Below are 18220 nucleotides of genomic sequence, written 5' to 3' on the forward strand. Positions count from 1 at the left end.
GACTTGAGAGTTTCAGGTCTCATGTCTCATGTCTCATGTCTTATGTCTAATGTCTAATGTTTCATGTCTCAGGTCTCAAGTCACATATCTCATGTCGCATGTCTTATGTCTTAGGTCTCAAGTCTCAGGTGTCATGTCTTCAGTATCAAGGTTCAAGTCTTAGGTCTCATGTTTTGGGTCTCAGGTCTCTATTTTCAGGTCTAATGTCTCATGTCTTAGGTCTCTAGTCTCAGTTCTCAGATCTCAGGTCTCTGGTCTCAGGTGTCATGTCTTAAGTCTCAAGTCTCTGGTCTCAGGTATCAGACTCAAATCTCAGGTCTCATGTCCCATGTCTCTTGTATCAGGTCTCATGTTTTATGTCTCAAGTATTAGTCTCAGGTATCTAGTCTCAGGCCTAATGCACCATGTCTTATGTCTCATGTATCAGACCTCAGGTCTCAGGTCTAAGATCTCAGGCCTCAGGTCTCAGGTCTCAGATCTCATGCCTCAGATATCAGGTCTCAGGTGTCCTGTCAAAAGTCTCAGATCTCAGGTCTCAAGTCGCACGTCTGAGGTTTCAGGTATCAGTTTTCAGGTCTCATGTCTCAATTGTCTCAGGTACGAGTTCGCAGGTCGCAGATCTCAGGTCTCATGTCTCGAATCTGAAGTCTCAAGTCTCAGGTCTTAAGCCTCAAGTCTCAGGTCTCAGGTTTCAAGTCTTAAGTGTCAAGTTACATGTTTTTTTTTTTTCAAGTTTCAGAGCTGCAGAATTTGCATGAACTTTTTTACACGGTTTTCCGCAACAAGCACGTTTTTTAACGCCGTACGTATATCAGTGTAAAAAAAAACCTTACTGTATACAAAAGGGCAATAAAAAGCCATAGAAAAGCAAAAAGGCATTAATGAGCAAAAACTATCTTACAAAAGTTCAAAAATAGGCAACCGAAAAAAACGACAAGGTGACTTAAGAAAACAAAAAAGTAACAAATGATAGAACAAAATAATTTAAATTTCATAGAGAACATAATGATAATTTGGAAGAATTTAGCGAATCCAGAAAATTGAAAGCATCAAGAGGCACGAGTCGACTCAGAGAATTAAAATCAAACCATTATTTCAAATCTTAAAGCGTAATGTTTTGTTATCGAGAGAATCAAGAAAACTATGAGAAACAAGAAAGAGAATGAATAGAAACAAAATGATCAACAAAATTGAAAAAAATCAAATAAATCAAGAATTAAATAAAAAAAATAGAATAGATAAAAATAGATTAAAAATTTATTTCATTTATTATTAGATATGTTTAGCAAGCAAATTGAGAAAGTTGAGAGAATGAATAGAATTAAAAGAACCCAAGAACAGTGTTGCAAACATTTTTTTTTGTCAAAAATCAGGGAACTGGTGAAATAAAAATCAAGCTAAATCAGGCTACGTAAAAGAAACGGAAATTTCGTTTAAAGGGCCTTTTTTTGGTCATCGTTCCCTATTTTCCCTCTAATATGTGTTGTGAGCCTACTTAGTTGAATAATTCTACTGAATCAAAGCAATCGAAAGATTCCCTTTGATTCCCTTTTTTAAATAAAAATTAAAGGGAATCTTTCAATCGCTTTGATTTGCCAAATTTTCACTTTTTCCTTACTACCCATTTTTTCATCACTTCGCAAAAATCAGGCAAAATCAGGCATATTTTAAGAAATCAGGAAAATTCAATAAGTTATTAGGCTGTCAGGCTGGGCCTCGAAAATTCAGGCAAATCCTGAAAAATCAAACACATTGGCATCTATGCCCAAGAATAGGAAACCCCAGAGAGAACTAAGAGAGTAATGAGAATCACGAGAATGAAAAGTCAGGAGAATATAAAAACCAGCAGCATCAAAAGGATTGCAAGAATCTTGAGAAAAATCTTAAATCGATAATCAAAACTCTCATATGAAAGTCAAAACTTCAGATTTCATAAAAAAGGAATCTAAATTCGTTTACCGAGACTCTGAGAAGGTTCAAGTTTAGTCTTCAATGGAAACCAAAAGTAAAAGCATCTAGTTATTTTTTTTCCAAAATTCAATCTCAATTGTATCCATTCATAAAACGCTTCCCCCTGTGTGGATTATGCCCCGAATATTTTTTTTCTGGGTTTCTTTAAACGCATATTTCATCTTGTTTTTTGCGACCTCATGCGGGGCTTGAACATGTTGCTCCTCGGTTGATTTATAGCGGTAAACAAATGCAGAATCAAAAACTCCTCTTGGGGTCTTTCCAGGTTGATATCGCATTTTATCCTTCTCTCCATCTGTTTTTTTTTCTGTACAAGACATTGTCCAATCGAGTTCTATTATTCAACAGGAGAGGAAAGGTTTGATTTTTTATTTAAAAAAGACACTATTTGGATTCTTAATAAAAATATCAGATATTTTGTTGATGCTTTGAAATTTACTTATACTTCTCAAACATGACTATTTTTTTTAATATTTACTTTAAATTTTTTATTTCTTCATCTCCTGAACTGTTGAAAAAAATATTTTAATTATTCAATTATATTCTTCGTTCTTGTAATTTCAGTAATTTAATTTGTGACTCTTTCTTTTTGTAAGAAAAGCTTAAACTCACTCTTAGATGTTTTCAAGATTATTTTGACTCTCAGGTAACCTTTTTTTATTGTGTTTTTTTTTTATTTCGCTTTATCTCCCTACTTCGAGATTCGATTTGACGGCCTTTGTTTGTGTCCCACTGGAAAATCCGACCAATAAATCATGAAACTGTGTATATCCAACAAGAAAAAGGGGGAAAAGAAATGGGTTCCCCTAATTGTTCGGTGTAACTGCCATTCATTATTGTTGTTGATACCTTCTTCCCGCTGTAGGCTGTGCAATTGACGTCCGGATAAAGTTAATGACGAGACGCGTGACTTGAGCAAAAAAAAATTGGTGTCATTTGAGTGGAGAGTTGCTCCTATTAGCATTACGATTATTAGCAGTGATTTATAGGTGACATAATCACAATTGAATAATTAATTGCTGCTTCACTGAGTGGTTTGCTTGAATTGGCATCTTGTTTATACTAGGCGAGTTTTAATTTTTAAATTTTTCATTCTTAATTTTTTCAATGAGATTCTGGTTTTTCGATTTTTTTTATTAGTGATCTTGATTATTGATTCTTAACTCTGAAATTTGAAGTCTCGACGCTTAACTCTCGACTTTTGACTCCCTACTATTAAACTATGTATATTGATTCTTTAGTGTGACTTTTACTTGTCGACTCATGACATTTGAATCTTGAGTCGCTGAACTCTGGGTTTGGATTTTAGACTCTGGACTCTAGATTCTGAACTCCTGCATCTTCACTTTTGGAGCTCAATTTTTGACACTTGGGTCTTGAAGCTGAACTTGCCCCCTCAAATTTTTAATCTGCACTGTTTACTCTCGATTCTACATTTTGACTTTTGATCCAAGACTTCTAACTCTAAACTGTTGAAACTTAACTGTTGACGCTGGACTCTGGACTCTTAAACTCTGGGCTCTGTATTCAGAGCTCTGGAATCAGGACTCAAAATTCAGAACTCTGGACTCTGGACTTTGGACTCTGGACTATAGAATTTAGAATCTGGACTCTACACTTTAGACTCTGGAGTCTGAACTCAGGAGTCTGAACTTTGGGTTCTGACCCTGAAAATTCGGATCTGTCAACTTAAGAAACTAGAATTTAAATTTTCGATCATAGACTATGAATTCTGGGTGCTAAACTCTGGAATCTGAACTGTGGATTCTGGACACTAGACTCTAAAGACTCCAGACTCTGGACTCTGAACTCTGAATCTAGACTCACATTTCGACCCCGGACTGTGATCTCTGGACTCTAATCTCTGGACTCTGATCTCTGGACTCTGGAAAATTGACTCTAAACTCTGGACTCTGGATTATAAGTTCTGGACTCTGGACTCTAGTCATTGAATCTGAATCTGAGATTATGAATTCTGGGTGCTAAACTCTGGACTCTTAACACTAGATACTGGACACTAGACTCTCAATTGGACTTTGGACTACGAAATCTGTATTCCTGAACTTCAAGCTCTAGACTTTAGACTCTGAACTTTGGGTTCTTAACTCAGGACTCAGAACTTCAAACTATAGAATCTAAGCTCTGGAGTATAGACTACTCTGGATACTGAACTTAAGACTCCAGACTCTGAACTCTGAATCTAGACTCTCATTTTTGGACCTTGGACTCGGAACTCTGGACAATAAATTCAAAACTCGGAGTCTAGATCAAGGGCATATAGTCTAAGTCACTGGCCCTTACATCCCCTGGACTGCAGCCCAAACAGCCACAGTCCAGAAGTAGAAAGAAGAAGAAGAAGAATCTAGATCAATTCAAAATTTGGAATATAGACTTTTGTCTTTGGATCCTAGACTCTGAACTCTGGACTCAAGAAATTGAATCTGAATCTGTGATTATGAATTCTGAGTGCTAAACTCTGGACTCTGGACTCTAGATACTGGACACTAGACTTTGAACTCTCTCCAAACTCTGAATTCTGGACTTTGGACTATGAAATCTGTATTCTTGAACTTTAAGCTCTAGACTCTGGACTCTGAACTTTGGGTTCTTAACTCGGGACTCTGAACTTCAAACTATAGAATCTAAACTCTGGAGTCTAGACTACTCTGGATTCTGAAACTTAAGACTCCAGACTCTGGACTTTGAACTCTGAATCCAGACACTCATTTGGACCCTAGACTCCGATCTCTGGACTCTTAACTCTGGACAATAAATTCTAAACTTGAACTCTGGACTATAAGTTATGAGCTCTGGACTCTGGATTCTAGACTCGGGACTCTGGACTCTGAAGTCTTTGGACTCTGGATCTTAGACTCTGAACTCTGGGCTCTAGATTGTAGATTCTGTACTGTGGACTCTAGATTCTTGACTGTGGACTCTAGACTCTGGACTATGGACTACAAAATCTGGACTCTCAATTCTAGATTCTTGACTTTAGACTATGGACTCTGAACTCTGGACTCCAGACTCTGGAAAATTGACTCTGAACTAAATTATAAGTTCTGGACACTGGAATCTAGTCTTTAAATCAGGGCTTTGAACTCTGATATCTGAACTCTGAACCCCATGACTCTGGGCTACGAATTGTAGATTCTGGACTGTGGACTCTCGGGCTCTAGTGTCTAGATTCTAGACTTTGGACTCTGGACTACAGACTCTGGACTCTGAAATCCAGACTCTTGTCTTTGGACTCTTCTTCTATCTTAGACTGTAAACTCAGGACTCTAGACACTGGAAAATTGACTCTGAACTCTGAACTGAGTTATAAGTTCTGGACACTGGACTTTTGCCCTTGAATCAGGGCTTTGGACTCTGATCTCTGAACTCTGAACACTGGACTCTGTGCTACCGATTGTAGATTCTGGACTGTGGACTGTGGATTCTAGACCCTGGACTCTTTACTACAGACTCTGGACTCTGAAATCTAGATTTTTGTCTTTGGACTTTGGATCTGGACTCTGGACTCAAGACTCTGGAAAATTGACTCTGAACTCTGAACTGAATTATGAGTGCTGGACACCGGACTCTTGTCCTTGAATCAGGGCTTTGGACTCTGATCTCTGAACTCTGAACACTGGACTCTGGAATACGGATTGTAGATTCTGGACCGTGGACTCTAGATTCTGGACTGTGGACTGTAGATTCTGGATCGTGGACGCTAGAGCTCTGGACTCTGAATTTTAGATTCAGGACTCTTAACTACAGACTCTGGACTCTGAAATCTAGATTCTTGTCTTTGGACTCTAGATCTTAGACTTTGAACTCTGGACTCTAGACTCTGGAAAATTGACTGAATTGACTTATATGTTCTGGACACTGGACTGTTATCCTTGAATCAGGGCTTTGGACTCTGAACTCTGAACGCTGGACTCTGGGCTACGGATTGTAGATTTTGGACTGTGGACTTTAGATTCTGGACTGTTGACTCTAGATTCTGGACTGTGTACTCTGGATTCTAGACTCTGGACTCTGAACTACAGGCTCTGGATTCTGAAATTTAGATTATCTTCTTTGGACTCTGGATTTTAGACTCTAAACTCTGGACTCTAGACTCTGGAAAATTAACTTTTAATTCTGAACTGAATTATAAGTTCTGGACAACGGACTCTTGTCGTTCAATCAGGGCTTTGGACTCTGATCTCTGAACTCTGAACACTGGACTCTGGGCTACGGATTGTAGATTCTGGACCGTGGACTCTAGATTCTTGACTGTGGATACGAATTGTAGATTGTGGACTGTGAACTCTAGATTCTGGACTGTGGACTGTATATTCTGGACTGTGGACGCTAGAGCTCTGGACTCTGAATTCTAGATTCAGGACTCTAAACTACAGACTCTGGACTCTGAAATCTAGATTCTTGTCTTTGGACTCTAGATCTTAGACTCTGAACTCTGGACTCTAGACTCTGGAAAATTGACTCTGAACTCTGAACTGAATTATAAGTTCTGGACACTGGACTCTTGTCCTTGAATCAGGGCTTTGGACTCTGATCTCTGAACTCTGAACACTGGACTCTGCGCTCTGGATTGTAGATTCTAGACTGTGGACTCGAGATTCCAGATTCTGGACTCTAGATTATAGGTATGGACTCTGGATTCTGGACTCTAGCCTCTATCTTTTGGACTCTGAACTCTGAACACTGTAACTTCACTCTGGACTTCAGACTACAGACTCTGGACTCATAACTCTGGAATCTAGACTCTTGTCTTTGGCTCTGGATCCTAGATTCTTAACTCTAGACTGGACTGGTCTGGACTCTAAACTTCGGAAAATTGACTCTGAACTCTGAATTATAAGTTCTGGACACTGGACTCTAGTCCTTGAATAAGGGCTTCGAACTCTGATCTCTAGGCTTTGAACCCAATGACTCTGGGCTACGGATTGCAGATTCTGGACTGTGGACCCTAGACTCTGGACTGTGGACTCTAGGGCTCTGGATTCTGGATTCTAGACTCTGGACTCTGGACTATAGACTCTGGACTCTGAACTCTTGACTCTAGACTCTTGTCGTTGGACTCTGAATCCTAGACTCTGAACTCTAAACCATTGACTTTGGGTAATTGACTCTGAACTCTGGACTCTGGATTATAAGTCCTGGACTCTTGAATCTGTGCATTGGACTCTGAACACTGGACTCTGGGCTCCGGATTGTGGAATGTGGACTCCAGATACCCGACTCTAAATTCTGGACTATAGGTTTTGGCTCTAGATGATGAACTCTAGACTCTGTACTATGGACTCTGAACTCAGAACTCTGAACTCTGAACTCTGGATTGCAGGTTCTGGACTCGGACTCTAGAATCTTGAATATGGACTCAGGATTCTGAACTATTGCTTCTGAACTCTTGACTCTAGACGGATTCTAAAGTCTTGACTTTCGATTCATGACTTTTGATCTGCAATTCTCGACTTTTTAATAAGTTTCTTATATAAAATAGTATGTTAATTTTCCTAAATCTATTTTCAAATTTTTTTTTATCACTCCGCAGGCCAAAATGGAGGTGGACGACCTGTTCACCGACCTGGCCGACGGCATCAAGCTGCTAAAGCTCCTGGAGATCATCTCCGGCGAGAAGCTCGGCAAACCGAACAGCGGCCGGATGCGGGTGCACAAGATCGAGAACGTGAACAAAAGTTTGGCCTTCCTGCACACAAAGGTAAGTTCTAAGAAATTGTCTTAAATTGATTTATTGGAATTTTTATTTAAAAAACTAGTTTGTAAACTTCAATCTAAGATACTGCACAGTAAAAAAAATTCTGAACATGTGTTGAACGAGGTCAGAGCAAAAATTACGAAACTCCAGCTTAAATTGCATCTGTTTGTTTTGCTTTCGCTGAACCATAATCCGTCTTATCAGTATTGAGTGTTATGAAAATAATCGACTTTTAATTGAAGCTACTTGCCGGCACCGAATACTGACTTCGAACGAATCTATTTCGCCTTGAGGCTGTGCATTTATTTTACCCATCACTGCTGTTATGAGACCACGGGCAATTAATGATAGTGATTAAATAGCTTGAATGTCGTTGTACGCTCTCGAATGATGAGTATAATAAGATGAGGTAATATGACAATATTCTCTTATGCTAATGGATTGCTCTCATCAAAGTGTCGTTCATTTTGATTCGATAAATTATAGGTTGTCATGTTTATTTCAAAGTATAAAAATGGAAGCAAGGAAAAATCTTAAAAAAGTTTCCACTCAACCAGATGTCCAATTTTAGATTTAAATTTGATGATATGATTTGAACCATTTTAATGCAAAACCTTCAATACACTTGGATGTGGCATTTTTGACATAAATTGGCAAAAAAATATTTTAAAAAAATTCTAGACTTCATTTAAATAACTTACTAAAATATATGGAATTGAACAACTTTTTCACTTGAAGCAACTCAAATTTCGGTTTGTTATTTAAGAAGAAAAAACACAAATGAGTTGCCCAACTTCCTAAGGTTACTCAATGTTGCCTAAATTCATTGCACTTTTTTGCGCTCATTTAAGCATATCATGGCACTTTCCCTCCCTTTCCTGTGTACCATAACCTCAACCAAATAGATTCACAAAATTCAATTGTGCATTGTGCCGCCCCGAACAGGGTTGTGGAAAGCTTTTGGCTGCTCGGCCAAACATGGAATGTTTAAATTCGGCAATTCATCTCATCCATCTCTCAAGCCCAATGGGTTGATGTTTGCCAAATCAAGTGCCGGTTTAGTGGCTTGTCTTTTTTTTTGGCGGGATGCACATTGCGGCTCGTTCGGCTTCTGTTTTTATTTTTATTTGGCGGTGATCTGTCCCAAATTCAAGTGTTTCTGTGGATTTTTTTTGGATCACTCTACCGGATGATGGTGGATACAATGTACACCTTTGTTTGACTGACCGGTGGTTTCCAAAAAAAAAAAACACAAAATTGGTTGCGATTCATTCAGAGCTTTACTACCTTCTATGCGGTGTTCGGTTATTAAGGCATTGAAAATTCGAATAGCCAACAAAGCCATCGGCACCACTCGGCGGAGCGTGATGCATGATGCTGACGCACAGAATTACTGAGAAACTCACCGTCCGGTAAGTTGCGCCATCAAAATTAAACTTAATGGATGAATTTGAAAAGAGTATTGAAATACCTAAACTTGTTTAGTAAACAAATTTTAACTTGAGAACTGAGGAACTGAAGTACAACACGTATCCGGGCCGGACAGTTCTAGGCAATTTTATCTTAAAACCTGGCAAAATCTGGGCATTTCATTTCGAAATTGTTGTCAAGTATCCGGGCAAAGTTTGTCAAAATCGCAGAATAACTCAACTAGATCAAGAAAAAAAAATTGGAAAAATTTAGTTTTCAGAACGCTCATCAGCAGATTTTAAATCATATTTTAGGCTCTTAAAAATATATAAAAACTTTTTACAACACAATTTGTTTTTTTGATGTTATACGGCAAACAAAGTAAATAATCGGGCCAAATCCGGGATTTTTTCAATGAAATCCTGGCAACCGTGCCGGAACGGACGTTTCCCAACGTTTGTATTAGATATCCGGGCAAACCCGGATAAAACCGGGTAATCTGATAACCTTACCTTAAATTCTACCTAGGGTCTCTAACCGCGTGTGCTGAGACAGGCGCGAGTCTAAGATAAGTTGCTCTCGATCGGCACACGACGAGCATGAAGGTGGTAGACCTCGAATCCTGGAGATAAGAAGTCGGGCTTCGAGTCGTTAGAAGAGAGGTTAGGCCTCGAGTTTTCAGGAGGAGAGATTTGTGTGGTCAACCACGAGTCTTTACGATAAGAGGTCGGGTCTTGAGTCGCAAAAAGCAATATCAGGCCTTCATTCAACAAGAAGAGGGGTATAAGTGTTTACCTCGAGTCATTACGAGGAGAGGTCAGATCTTGAGTCGCTAGAGGAGAGATCGGGCCGTGAGTCCGGCAAAGGAGACGTACATATGTGTACATCAACCTCAATCCGATGCGAGAAGGGGTCTTATCTCGAGTCGTGAAAGGAGAGATCAGGCCTCGAGTCGCGAAGAGGGGAGGTTTATGTGGGAGCCTCGACTCATTGCGAGGAGATGACAGTTTGCAAGTCGTTAGAGGAGAAGAGAGTTCAAACTTCGAGTCGTAATGCTCAGAGATATTGCTGAAAGTGGTCTCATCGATGAGCATTAACTTGGAACGTACTAGCGCGAGTAGACCTCCCACTACTATTGAAGGATTGTGTTTAAACCGTTTGAGGTGGTAACTAGGTCTACGGAGTTTAGGGAGTAGGAAGGAGGTATACACGGAGTATATCACGAGTCTTCTCATAGTACCCATGGACCCAGAGTAGCAAACTGGGGGGACGCAGTACCAACTCAAAACAACAAAAAAAGGCCCCTAACCTTGATCCGAATCAGAACCTCGATAACATTTTTTTAAGACTCATTGGACTTCTGACAGTACTCGTAGGAATACTTCCTGTCAAGGGAGTCATCCAATCAAACATGACATCCTCTGGTGTGTAGTTGGTACCACCTGTGGTACCAACTAAAACAAAAAATAAAGGCCACTAACCTTGATCCGAATCAGAACCTCAATATTTTTTTAAGACTCATCGGACTTCTGACAGCAATCGTAGGGATACTCCCTTATTGAACCTTTCTCATTGAAGGTTGCAATTGAAGTGCGATCCATCGATCTCTCCATTTAGCAACCAGGTTTTGGAATTCATCAACTGCTTAAACATACAGGTGCAAGGTGCGAACCCCAAACTCTATTTCAATTTTCAAGGTAAAAGCTCGAGGTTTTCTCAGAATCTTAACTCTTTAATATGAGGTCCATTTCAGTGATGTCAACATCTAGTTGATCCTTTTTATCTACCATCAGTGTTTTGAAAATCGTTTGACCTTCTAAGTGTTCTGGTCTCATCCAGGTGTGTATGCTTGTGCATGCTTAATGCCGAGACGCCAACGACTGTCCATAGGACGATGCCTATCAGATAGTCATGGCCAAAACAAAAAGTGGGGGTGCGCCACCTGAAACGTGCTCAGACAAATTGAGAGTGATCATCAACGAGCTGTTCCCACAGCATAATGTTACTCGTTGGCCAACAGCCCCGTACGACTGGGACACCACCATTACGGTGGATAAACTTTGCGAAATCGCCAAGTTTCTCCAACCAAGGAAGTCCGCCGGTTGAAGGCCGCGATCAGGGAGTTCTCCGAAATGTTCCGGTCATCATTGCAACGATATGTGACGGAACGGGTGTTCCCTGATACGTGGAAGCGGCAGAAATTAGTCCTTCTACCAAAACTGCATAAGCCTCCAGGAGATCCAGATTCAGAACCGACTCCAGAGGTACACTGAGAATGAGGGCTAACTCTCGGAAAAACAGTGTGATTTCCGTAGAGGACGCAGCACCGAAGACGCTCTGTCATTGAGATAGCTGAACGAGCCAGCCTAACGAAGAGAAGAGGTCTCCGCTTTTGCGCGGTGGTCAATCTGGACGTGGAGAACGCCTTCAACAGCGTCAGTTGGACAGGGATTGCGTCGCCGCTTATCCAAATGAGGGTCCCGGCATATCTGTATAGGATTGTGAAAAGGTCTTTCCACAACCGCCAACTACAGTATATGACCGATGAGGGCATACGGACATAAGAGGTTTCGGCGGGTGTATCACAGGGGTCAATACTTGGTCCGGTTCTGTGGAACATCACGTACGACGAGCTCCTAAGAATGAACCTCCGACCTGGAGCTGAACTCGTAGGATTTGCGGATGATGTAGTCCTCTAGGCGAGAGGCTCTTCGACAGTAGAGGGTCAGCTATTTGCCACAGTAGCTATCGAGGCAGTCGAAAGCTGGATGCACTCCAATTACCTGTTTCTAGCCCACCACAAAACCGAAATGATGCTGATCACCAACCTGATCTCACCCCAAACAGGTACCATTGCAGTTGGACCGTGTGATATCGGGTCCAAACGCGCAATTAAGTACCTAGGGCAGGGATGATGATCGACGACAGAATCAGCTTCATGAGTCATGTCGACTAGGTATGTAAAAGAGCGGCCGCACTCACACGGATGATGTCGAACTCCTCGACAATCCGCAGTAGCAAGAGGAGGATGCTGTCAAGCGTGACCACGTCAATCTTGCGTTACGGAGCGGCGGCCTAGAGGTAAGCCCTGGGAAGAAAGTGTAATCTGCAGAGACTTAGCAGCGTTCAGCGGCTGGTGAACCTGCGGGTTATCAGTGAATACCGGACTATCTCGTCCGAAGAAGCCTGCGTAGTGGCGGGCGTCATGCCCATTTCGGTTTTGCTAGAAGAGGATGTCTGTTGTTACGACGACAATAAAGACACGCCCATCGAACGAGATCTTGCCAATGAGGATTCGATGTCCAACTGGCAGCAGCTGTAGGACAGCTCAGCGAGAGAAAGGGAGACACATCGTCTTATCCCGCACATCGGGAGCTGGATCGGAAAAGACACTGTGGAGTGGACATCCATATGACGCAATTCCTGACTGGTCATGGATGCTTCATGAAGTACCACTACCGGAGTAAAAGCCGCCTCAAATCGCGAACGGCGTAGGATAACTCTATCGCCGGCGCCATATGATTAGAATGAGTCAGACTCCATGGTTGCAACCATAAAATTGAGGCAAGATCAGCGGCGAAGTAGATGAGAGAAGTTATCAAGGCAAGGCCATACCATCTCTGCAGTGAATCTCGCTGCAAGGGGTATTAGCTTCTCGAATTATTTGGGTTATCGACGCCTGACGAGTCATTCAAGTCCAGCGTAGTCTGACGTAATCTTTGGGATCCTTCTGAGTTGTATAGTTGGCCAAAATTGAAATAAGGAGAAGGACTAGATTACGGATGAAGCAGACTGATCCCATCAGCAAAGAGCTGTCCAGTAGAGTGCATCCGATGTCACAGTCGAAGCTGCAACATTAAGGCAAGATCTTTTCGTAGGATTAGATTCGTGCGAGAATTACTTGACTTTTTCCATTTCGGACAGCAGTTTCGGACGTATGCTGTAAAAGGCTCGAGTCAAAGATAAGCTCAACCCTCGACACTCGATCGGCAGATGAATGTAGCAGGTGATATCTTGAGACTTCGGAGAGAGGTCTAACCTTGAGTCGATAGAGGCAGGTCATTGAGTCGAAAAAGTACTGTTGAATAGAGCCTTCGGTTAGTTCCAGGATGAATGAGATCAAGTTCAGAAGCCCCATGTGGATTTTAGACATATAGTCGCAGTCACTCTGTACTTCGGGATTCAATTCAACTTTTGTATAAAACACTTAAACTTTGTTGAAGTTCTATTGGATGAATGTTTCCATTGGGAGGGTCTCGTGTGCTCCGGGTGGGAGAATTCATGCTCTGGGAAACCACTTGGACGTTGTTAACGGCATTCTCTGCCAGGTTTTCCATAAGGGCTATACGAAGGGATAGCCAATCCTTCCAAAGCAGACAGCTCCAGTAATAAAAATTTCTGGTCGCAATGTCTCCATATGAAAATTCTATCGCAAGACTTTCCAAAACTTGTGATCAACGAGAAAACTCTCAAAAATATTTGGTTGTTTTTCAGAACTTTTACTAGTTTTGAAGCTGAATTTTACCCTCTACATAAACACAATTTTCCGTACGAGCTTCAATTGCCTTTAAAATTACTTTCCTAAAACATTTCCTGAACCTCAGATTACAAAAGCCCCTAGAATTGTTTAATCCGAAATAGAATAGATTTTTTTTGCACCTACATATGTACCTTAGACTGAGTCGTTTTTGGGTCATTTTCGAATTTCGCAACTCTAGGGTCTTAAAAACTCTGGTTTGGTTCAAAACTCATCCTTGGTTTATTCCAGAATTTTTTAAGTAACGTTTATATGAGTAAATTTGAACTTTCAGGTTTGTATGGGAAAATTGATTATTTTGTTCTGAAAAATCAACATCATTTTTATTTTGTCTGTGGCACCGAGCCTGCTGAATGTTTTAATGAATTTTCCGCTGAACACCTTTGTCGAAGACCGTATCTTCGTATCTTATTAGGCAAAACATTTATCAGCTATTGAATAGAGGTATGTCTTCAAGCATTGAAAATTAATCAATAAAATTGACATCACTGCTGGTGCCTACCTGAGCATTGCTTCACTCCTTGATTCGCTAGGCACCAGCAGTGATGTCAGTTGAAATGATTGTTTTTCAATGCCAAAAGACATACCTCTAATAGACATCTGATAAGTTTTTTGCCGGATAAGATACGAAAATAAAGTCTTCGACAAAGTTGCTAACGAAAAATTTCCTGGCACTAAAGCCAACAGCAGGCTCGGTTCCTCAGACGAAATAAAAATTATGTAGATTTTTCGAAACAAAGTATTCAATTTTTCCATGAAAACATAAGTGTTCAAATTTACTCATGTAAACATTCTTTAAAAATTCTGCAAAAACGCAATGATGAGCTTTTAATCAAAACGACGCTCTTAAGACCCCTAGATTGGCAAAATTCATAAATGATCCCAAATCGACTCATTCAAATGTACATTCATTTGAAATTACGTTTTCGGATCAGTCCAGTCCAGTAATCACGTCGCCGCCCCTCGTGGGGTTGTTAAGTAGGGGGTAAATTCAAAGTTACTATGGCGGTGTCTCGTTTTGAGATTCATGCTAATTTACTGTCGCCGTGAAGCCTGTGGGAAAATAAAACTGCAACTGTTGTGTAACGCGCATTAGCTAAGGTAACAAAAAACCAAAATACAAATTCCCGTCAATGTGCAGTTACCTAGTTGGAACTCTTTTGCATTCGGTCGAACTAAAAAAACTGTTTAGGCGGGCGTGAGTTTGAAACTTTTGCCATATTGTCTACCACTTTTGGTGGACAGTTCAGGCCCCCAAAAATGGGCTGTTCCATACAAAATGAGACCTCGATTGTTTTGATTTTTTTTTTTTCGGTTCCAATGAATTTCTCTCCTCCACCATCTCACAGACATGGGGTTTCAGGCATGTTTGGAATAATTTTGCATTTGTTGACGTCCTCGTTGGGTTTCCCGCGACCGCTAATGTCGTGTGTTTTTATGTTTGTTTCGAGGGGGGTTCTCCTCAATGGAATACCGATTTCAATTTTTTTTTTTTGAGTCGTCACAGTGGTCATGCTCCAAAACCGTAGAGAGCGAGAAATGATTAATATGGTAGTTTTTTTTTGTGCTGTTGTTGTCTCATGTGCCCCCCGTGAGACCACGCACAGGAGACACCGATTTGGCGCGGATTTGGATTTGAATTATGCATTATGGGTTTTGAATTTTACTGTTATCTTATTTCGATGCTAAATCATTTCTCGGTTTGGAGTTTTCGGATAAGCGTGGTGGTGTTGAAAACGATACGATTTTGGGAACATCTGTTGGGAATTGGGCGGATGAATTATGACTTGATACGAAACCCAAAACACTCATTGACCACGAGAAAAAATTAATTAAAAAATTAGTCAAAATTTAAAAAAAAATGGCAAAGTTCGTTTTTTTTTGCTGATGAAAAGGTTTGTAGGAGGAGTTCCAAAACACACTGCAATACACGCATGGCTCACGGAAAACTGAAACAACTGCCGCCGCATGCTTTCGATTTTATTACCGGGTCATCAATCGACGAATCGATTTCATGATCCGTAATCACCCGGTCGTTGTTAAATGCCCAAATGGTGGTCATTAGCCAGGTGGTTTATTGGTACAGCAAATCCATGGCCTGTATTATCACTGGTTCAAGTGAGGCTTTGCCTTCTCGAATTTAGAAGATCAATATTTCTCCTCTGAGAGAAAGCAATGAAAAAATTTAAGAAATGTGACTACTAGATAAATAGATAGATAAAAAAAACGGCATGACAACATTATTAGTTCTGTCGTTTAAACTTAAATAAAAATTGATGCACAAAACTTAGGCTTAAAATTTAAATGTCGTTTATGTAAAATTACCTCGCCCGGAAAAAATGCTTGAATAATTTACAATAATGTTTCCTTTGGGAACTCAATCTTCATTGAAATGAATTTTCAAAATATTGTTCAGAGAAAGTCGCTTTGTGTAGACACGAAATTTCCAGATTAGCTGTTTTTTTATTATATCGAAAAAGTTTTTGAGCTGAGAGTCTTTTTTTATAACGAGTCTCGAAGTGTTCTGATAAAATTATTCATATTCTATCTTGAGATTATTTGAAAAGAGTTACCAGTAATCCATTGTTAAAATCACATTTTTGAATTTATTTTAAATTTTATTCGTAAAATTCGTAGTGTCCGAGCACATCTATGTTATTTTGAAAAAAAAAACTATACCTTTCCGGAGTTTTATGGCACTATCCTAACCACCCGCTCAAATCATTGACGATAACAAGTCATATTAAGGACTTTCTTTTTGCTATCCCAAAATTGCTTACAGCAAATTCTCGTTCAACTTCTCAGGGTTTTTGTTCTGAAAAAGTAAAGTCCGCAGATTTTCCAACAGCTGATGTCTTTTCTTTGACTATAAAGATAGAATACCGTTCATAATTGTATAGAAATTGGAAGCATGCGCACTGTCACTTCTGATTTGAACTTCCATAACTTTTTACTCTGATGATATTTTTTGTTCAAATTTTATGCGTAAGATAGCACAACTATCGCGCTTTTTTTTTTCAAAAAAAGTTGAGCTTACTCAAGTATGTGTGGCCTGAGAGAAACATAATAGATTCAACTATATTTATATGTTTGAATTTATTCATTCAATTTAATAATATGCGAGATTTAAATATGTATTCAGCAATAATAACGCATGAAGCATATATTATATGAAAATAAAATAAATAAATATGATTCTATATCACTGATAACACACATTCTTTTCATTTTACCTCTTCCATTATCGGATTAATGCAGACCAAAATTTCTTTCGATCAAATTTTTGCTCTGGATCCTTTGAAAAACCTGAAACCGTAACCTAACCTGAAAAATTGAATTAAAAGAGATAATTTGATCGAACTTGTCCGATAGTTAATGAATGAATCACGTTCATTGGATTTTGCTTGGATTTTGTTGCCTCTATCTTATGATACTGTGTGCTGTAGGAACTTTTCCGAATTTGCCTCCAATAATAGGACCTACAAAAACTTCCTCGAATCGTAACTGGCGGATGCAGGCATCAGGTATTTCCTATTTTTATGATGGTTTCCTCGAACGGTGGAGGATCCTTCTTCAGCTGCCGATCTTGTCCTTTCGATGTAGGAACTGCCGGAAAAATATCTTGTCCATAGATTTTGCGGGAACATAGTCGCTGTTGTTTTCGCACGTTTTTTTTTCATATTTCCACTGCTGCTGCTACACGCTTACGCATAAATACAAGATTTTTTGTTAAAATCTAGCTTGCTGGACAAATTTTCTTCATCAATCATAAAAGTATAGAAGTATTTATGATATTTAGAGTTGAATATCTGAAACGAATCATACAATTGTAGTTCAACCTATCATATTTACAGTTGAATCAATTATACAATTACAGTTGAATCCATCGTATCTATAGTTGAATGTAAGAGGTCAACCAGAAATGTATAGTTGAATCTTATTCATAACCATGGTTGAATGCACAAAATCAATCATACAATTGTGTTTGAGTCTATCATATTCTCAGTTGATCAATTAAACTTTTACAGTGGAATCTATTTTTTTCAAAGTTGATTGCGTTAGGTCAATCACCAGTTTGTAGTTGAATCTATTATATTTATAGTTAAATTAATCATACAATGGAAGTCAACCAGGTGAACCAGAAATGTATAGTTGAATGTAATCCATAAAAATGGTTGAATGGATAAAATCAATCATACAATTGTGATTGTGTCTATCATATTCACAGTTGAATCAATTATACTATTACAGTTGAATCTATTATATTTATAGTTGTTTGCTTAAGGTCAGTCACCAGTTTGTAGAATGTATTAAATTTATAGTTAAATGCCTAAAATCAATCATACAATTGTAGTTGAATCTATAGTATTTACAGTTGCATCAATTATACCATTACAGTTGAATCAATTTTATTCATAGTTGATGGCGTAAGGTCAATCAATAGTTTGTTGTTGAGTCTATAATATTTATAGTTGAATGTGAAAAAATCAAATGCACTTTGATTATTGGTATGACATATAATATATAATTGTCGTCTTTTTTTCTCCGTCCAGTAATTAACGAAAATCGGGCTTTTGAACATTTGC

The 18220-nt window shown here is 39.4% G+C and overlaps 1 protein-coding gene across 7 annotated transcripts in view; it reads left to right on the plus strand.

The window, feature by feature from the left end:
* LOC129758230 (spectrin beta chain, non-erythrocytic 1-like) overlaps positions 1-18220 on the plus strand; it is a 252949-nt gene that overhangs the window by 192222 nt on the left and 42507 nt on the right. For all 7 annotated transcript variants that reach the window (XM_055755697.1, XM_055755694.1, XM_055755698.1 and 4 more), the window contains one exon: positions 7523-7690. In XM_055755697.1, coding sequence (XP_055611672.1) covers positions 7523-7690 — 168 coding nt within the window. The remainder of the gene's footprint in view (positions 1-7522; positions 7691-18220) is intronic.

The sequence above is a fragment of the Uranotaenia lowii genome, chromosome 3, assembly GCF_029784155.1.
Source record: "Uranotaenia lowii strain MFRU-FL chromosome 3, ASM2978415v1, whole genome shotgun sequence".
NCBI lineage: Eukaryota > Metazoa > Arthropoda > Insecta > Diptera > Culicidae > Uranotaenia > Uranotaenia lowii.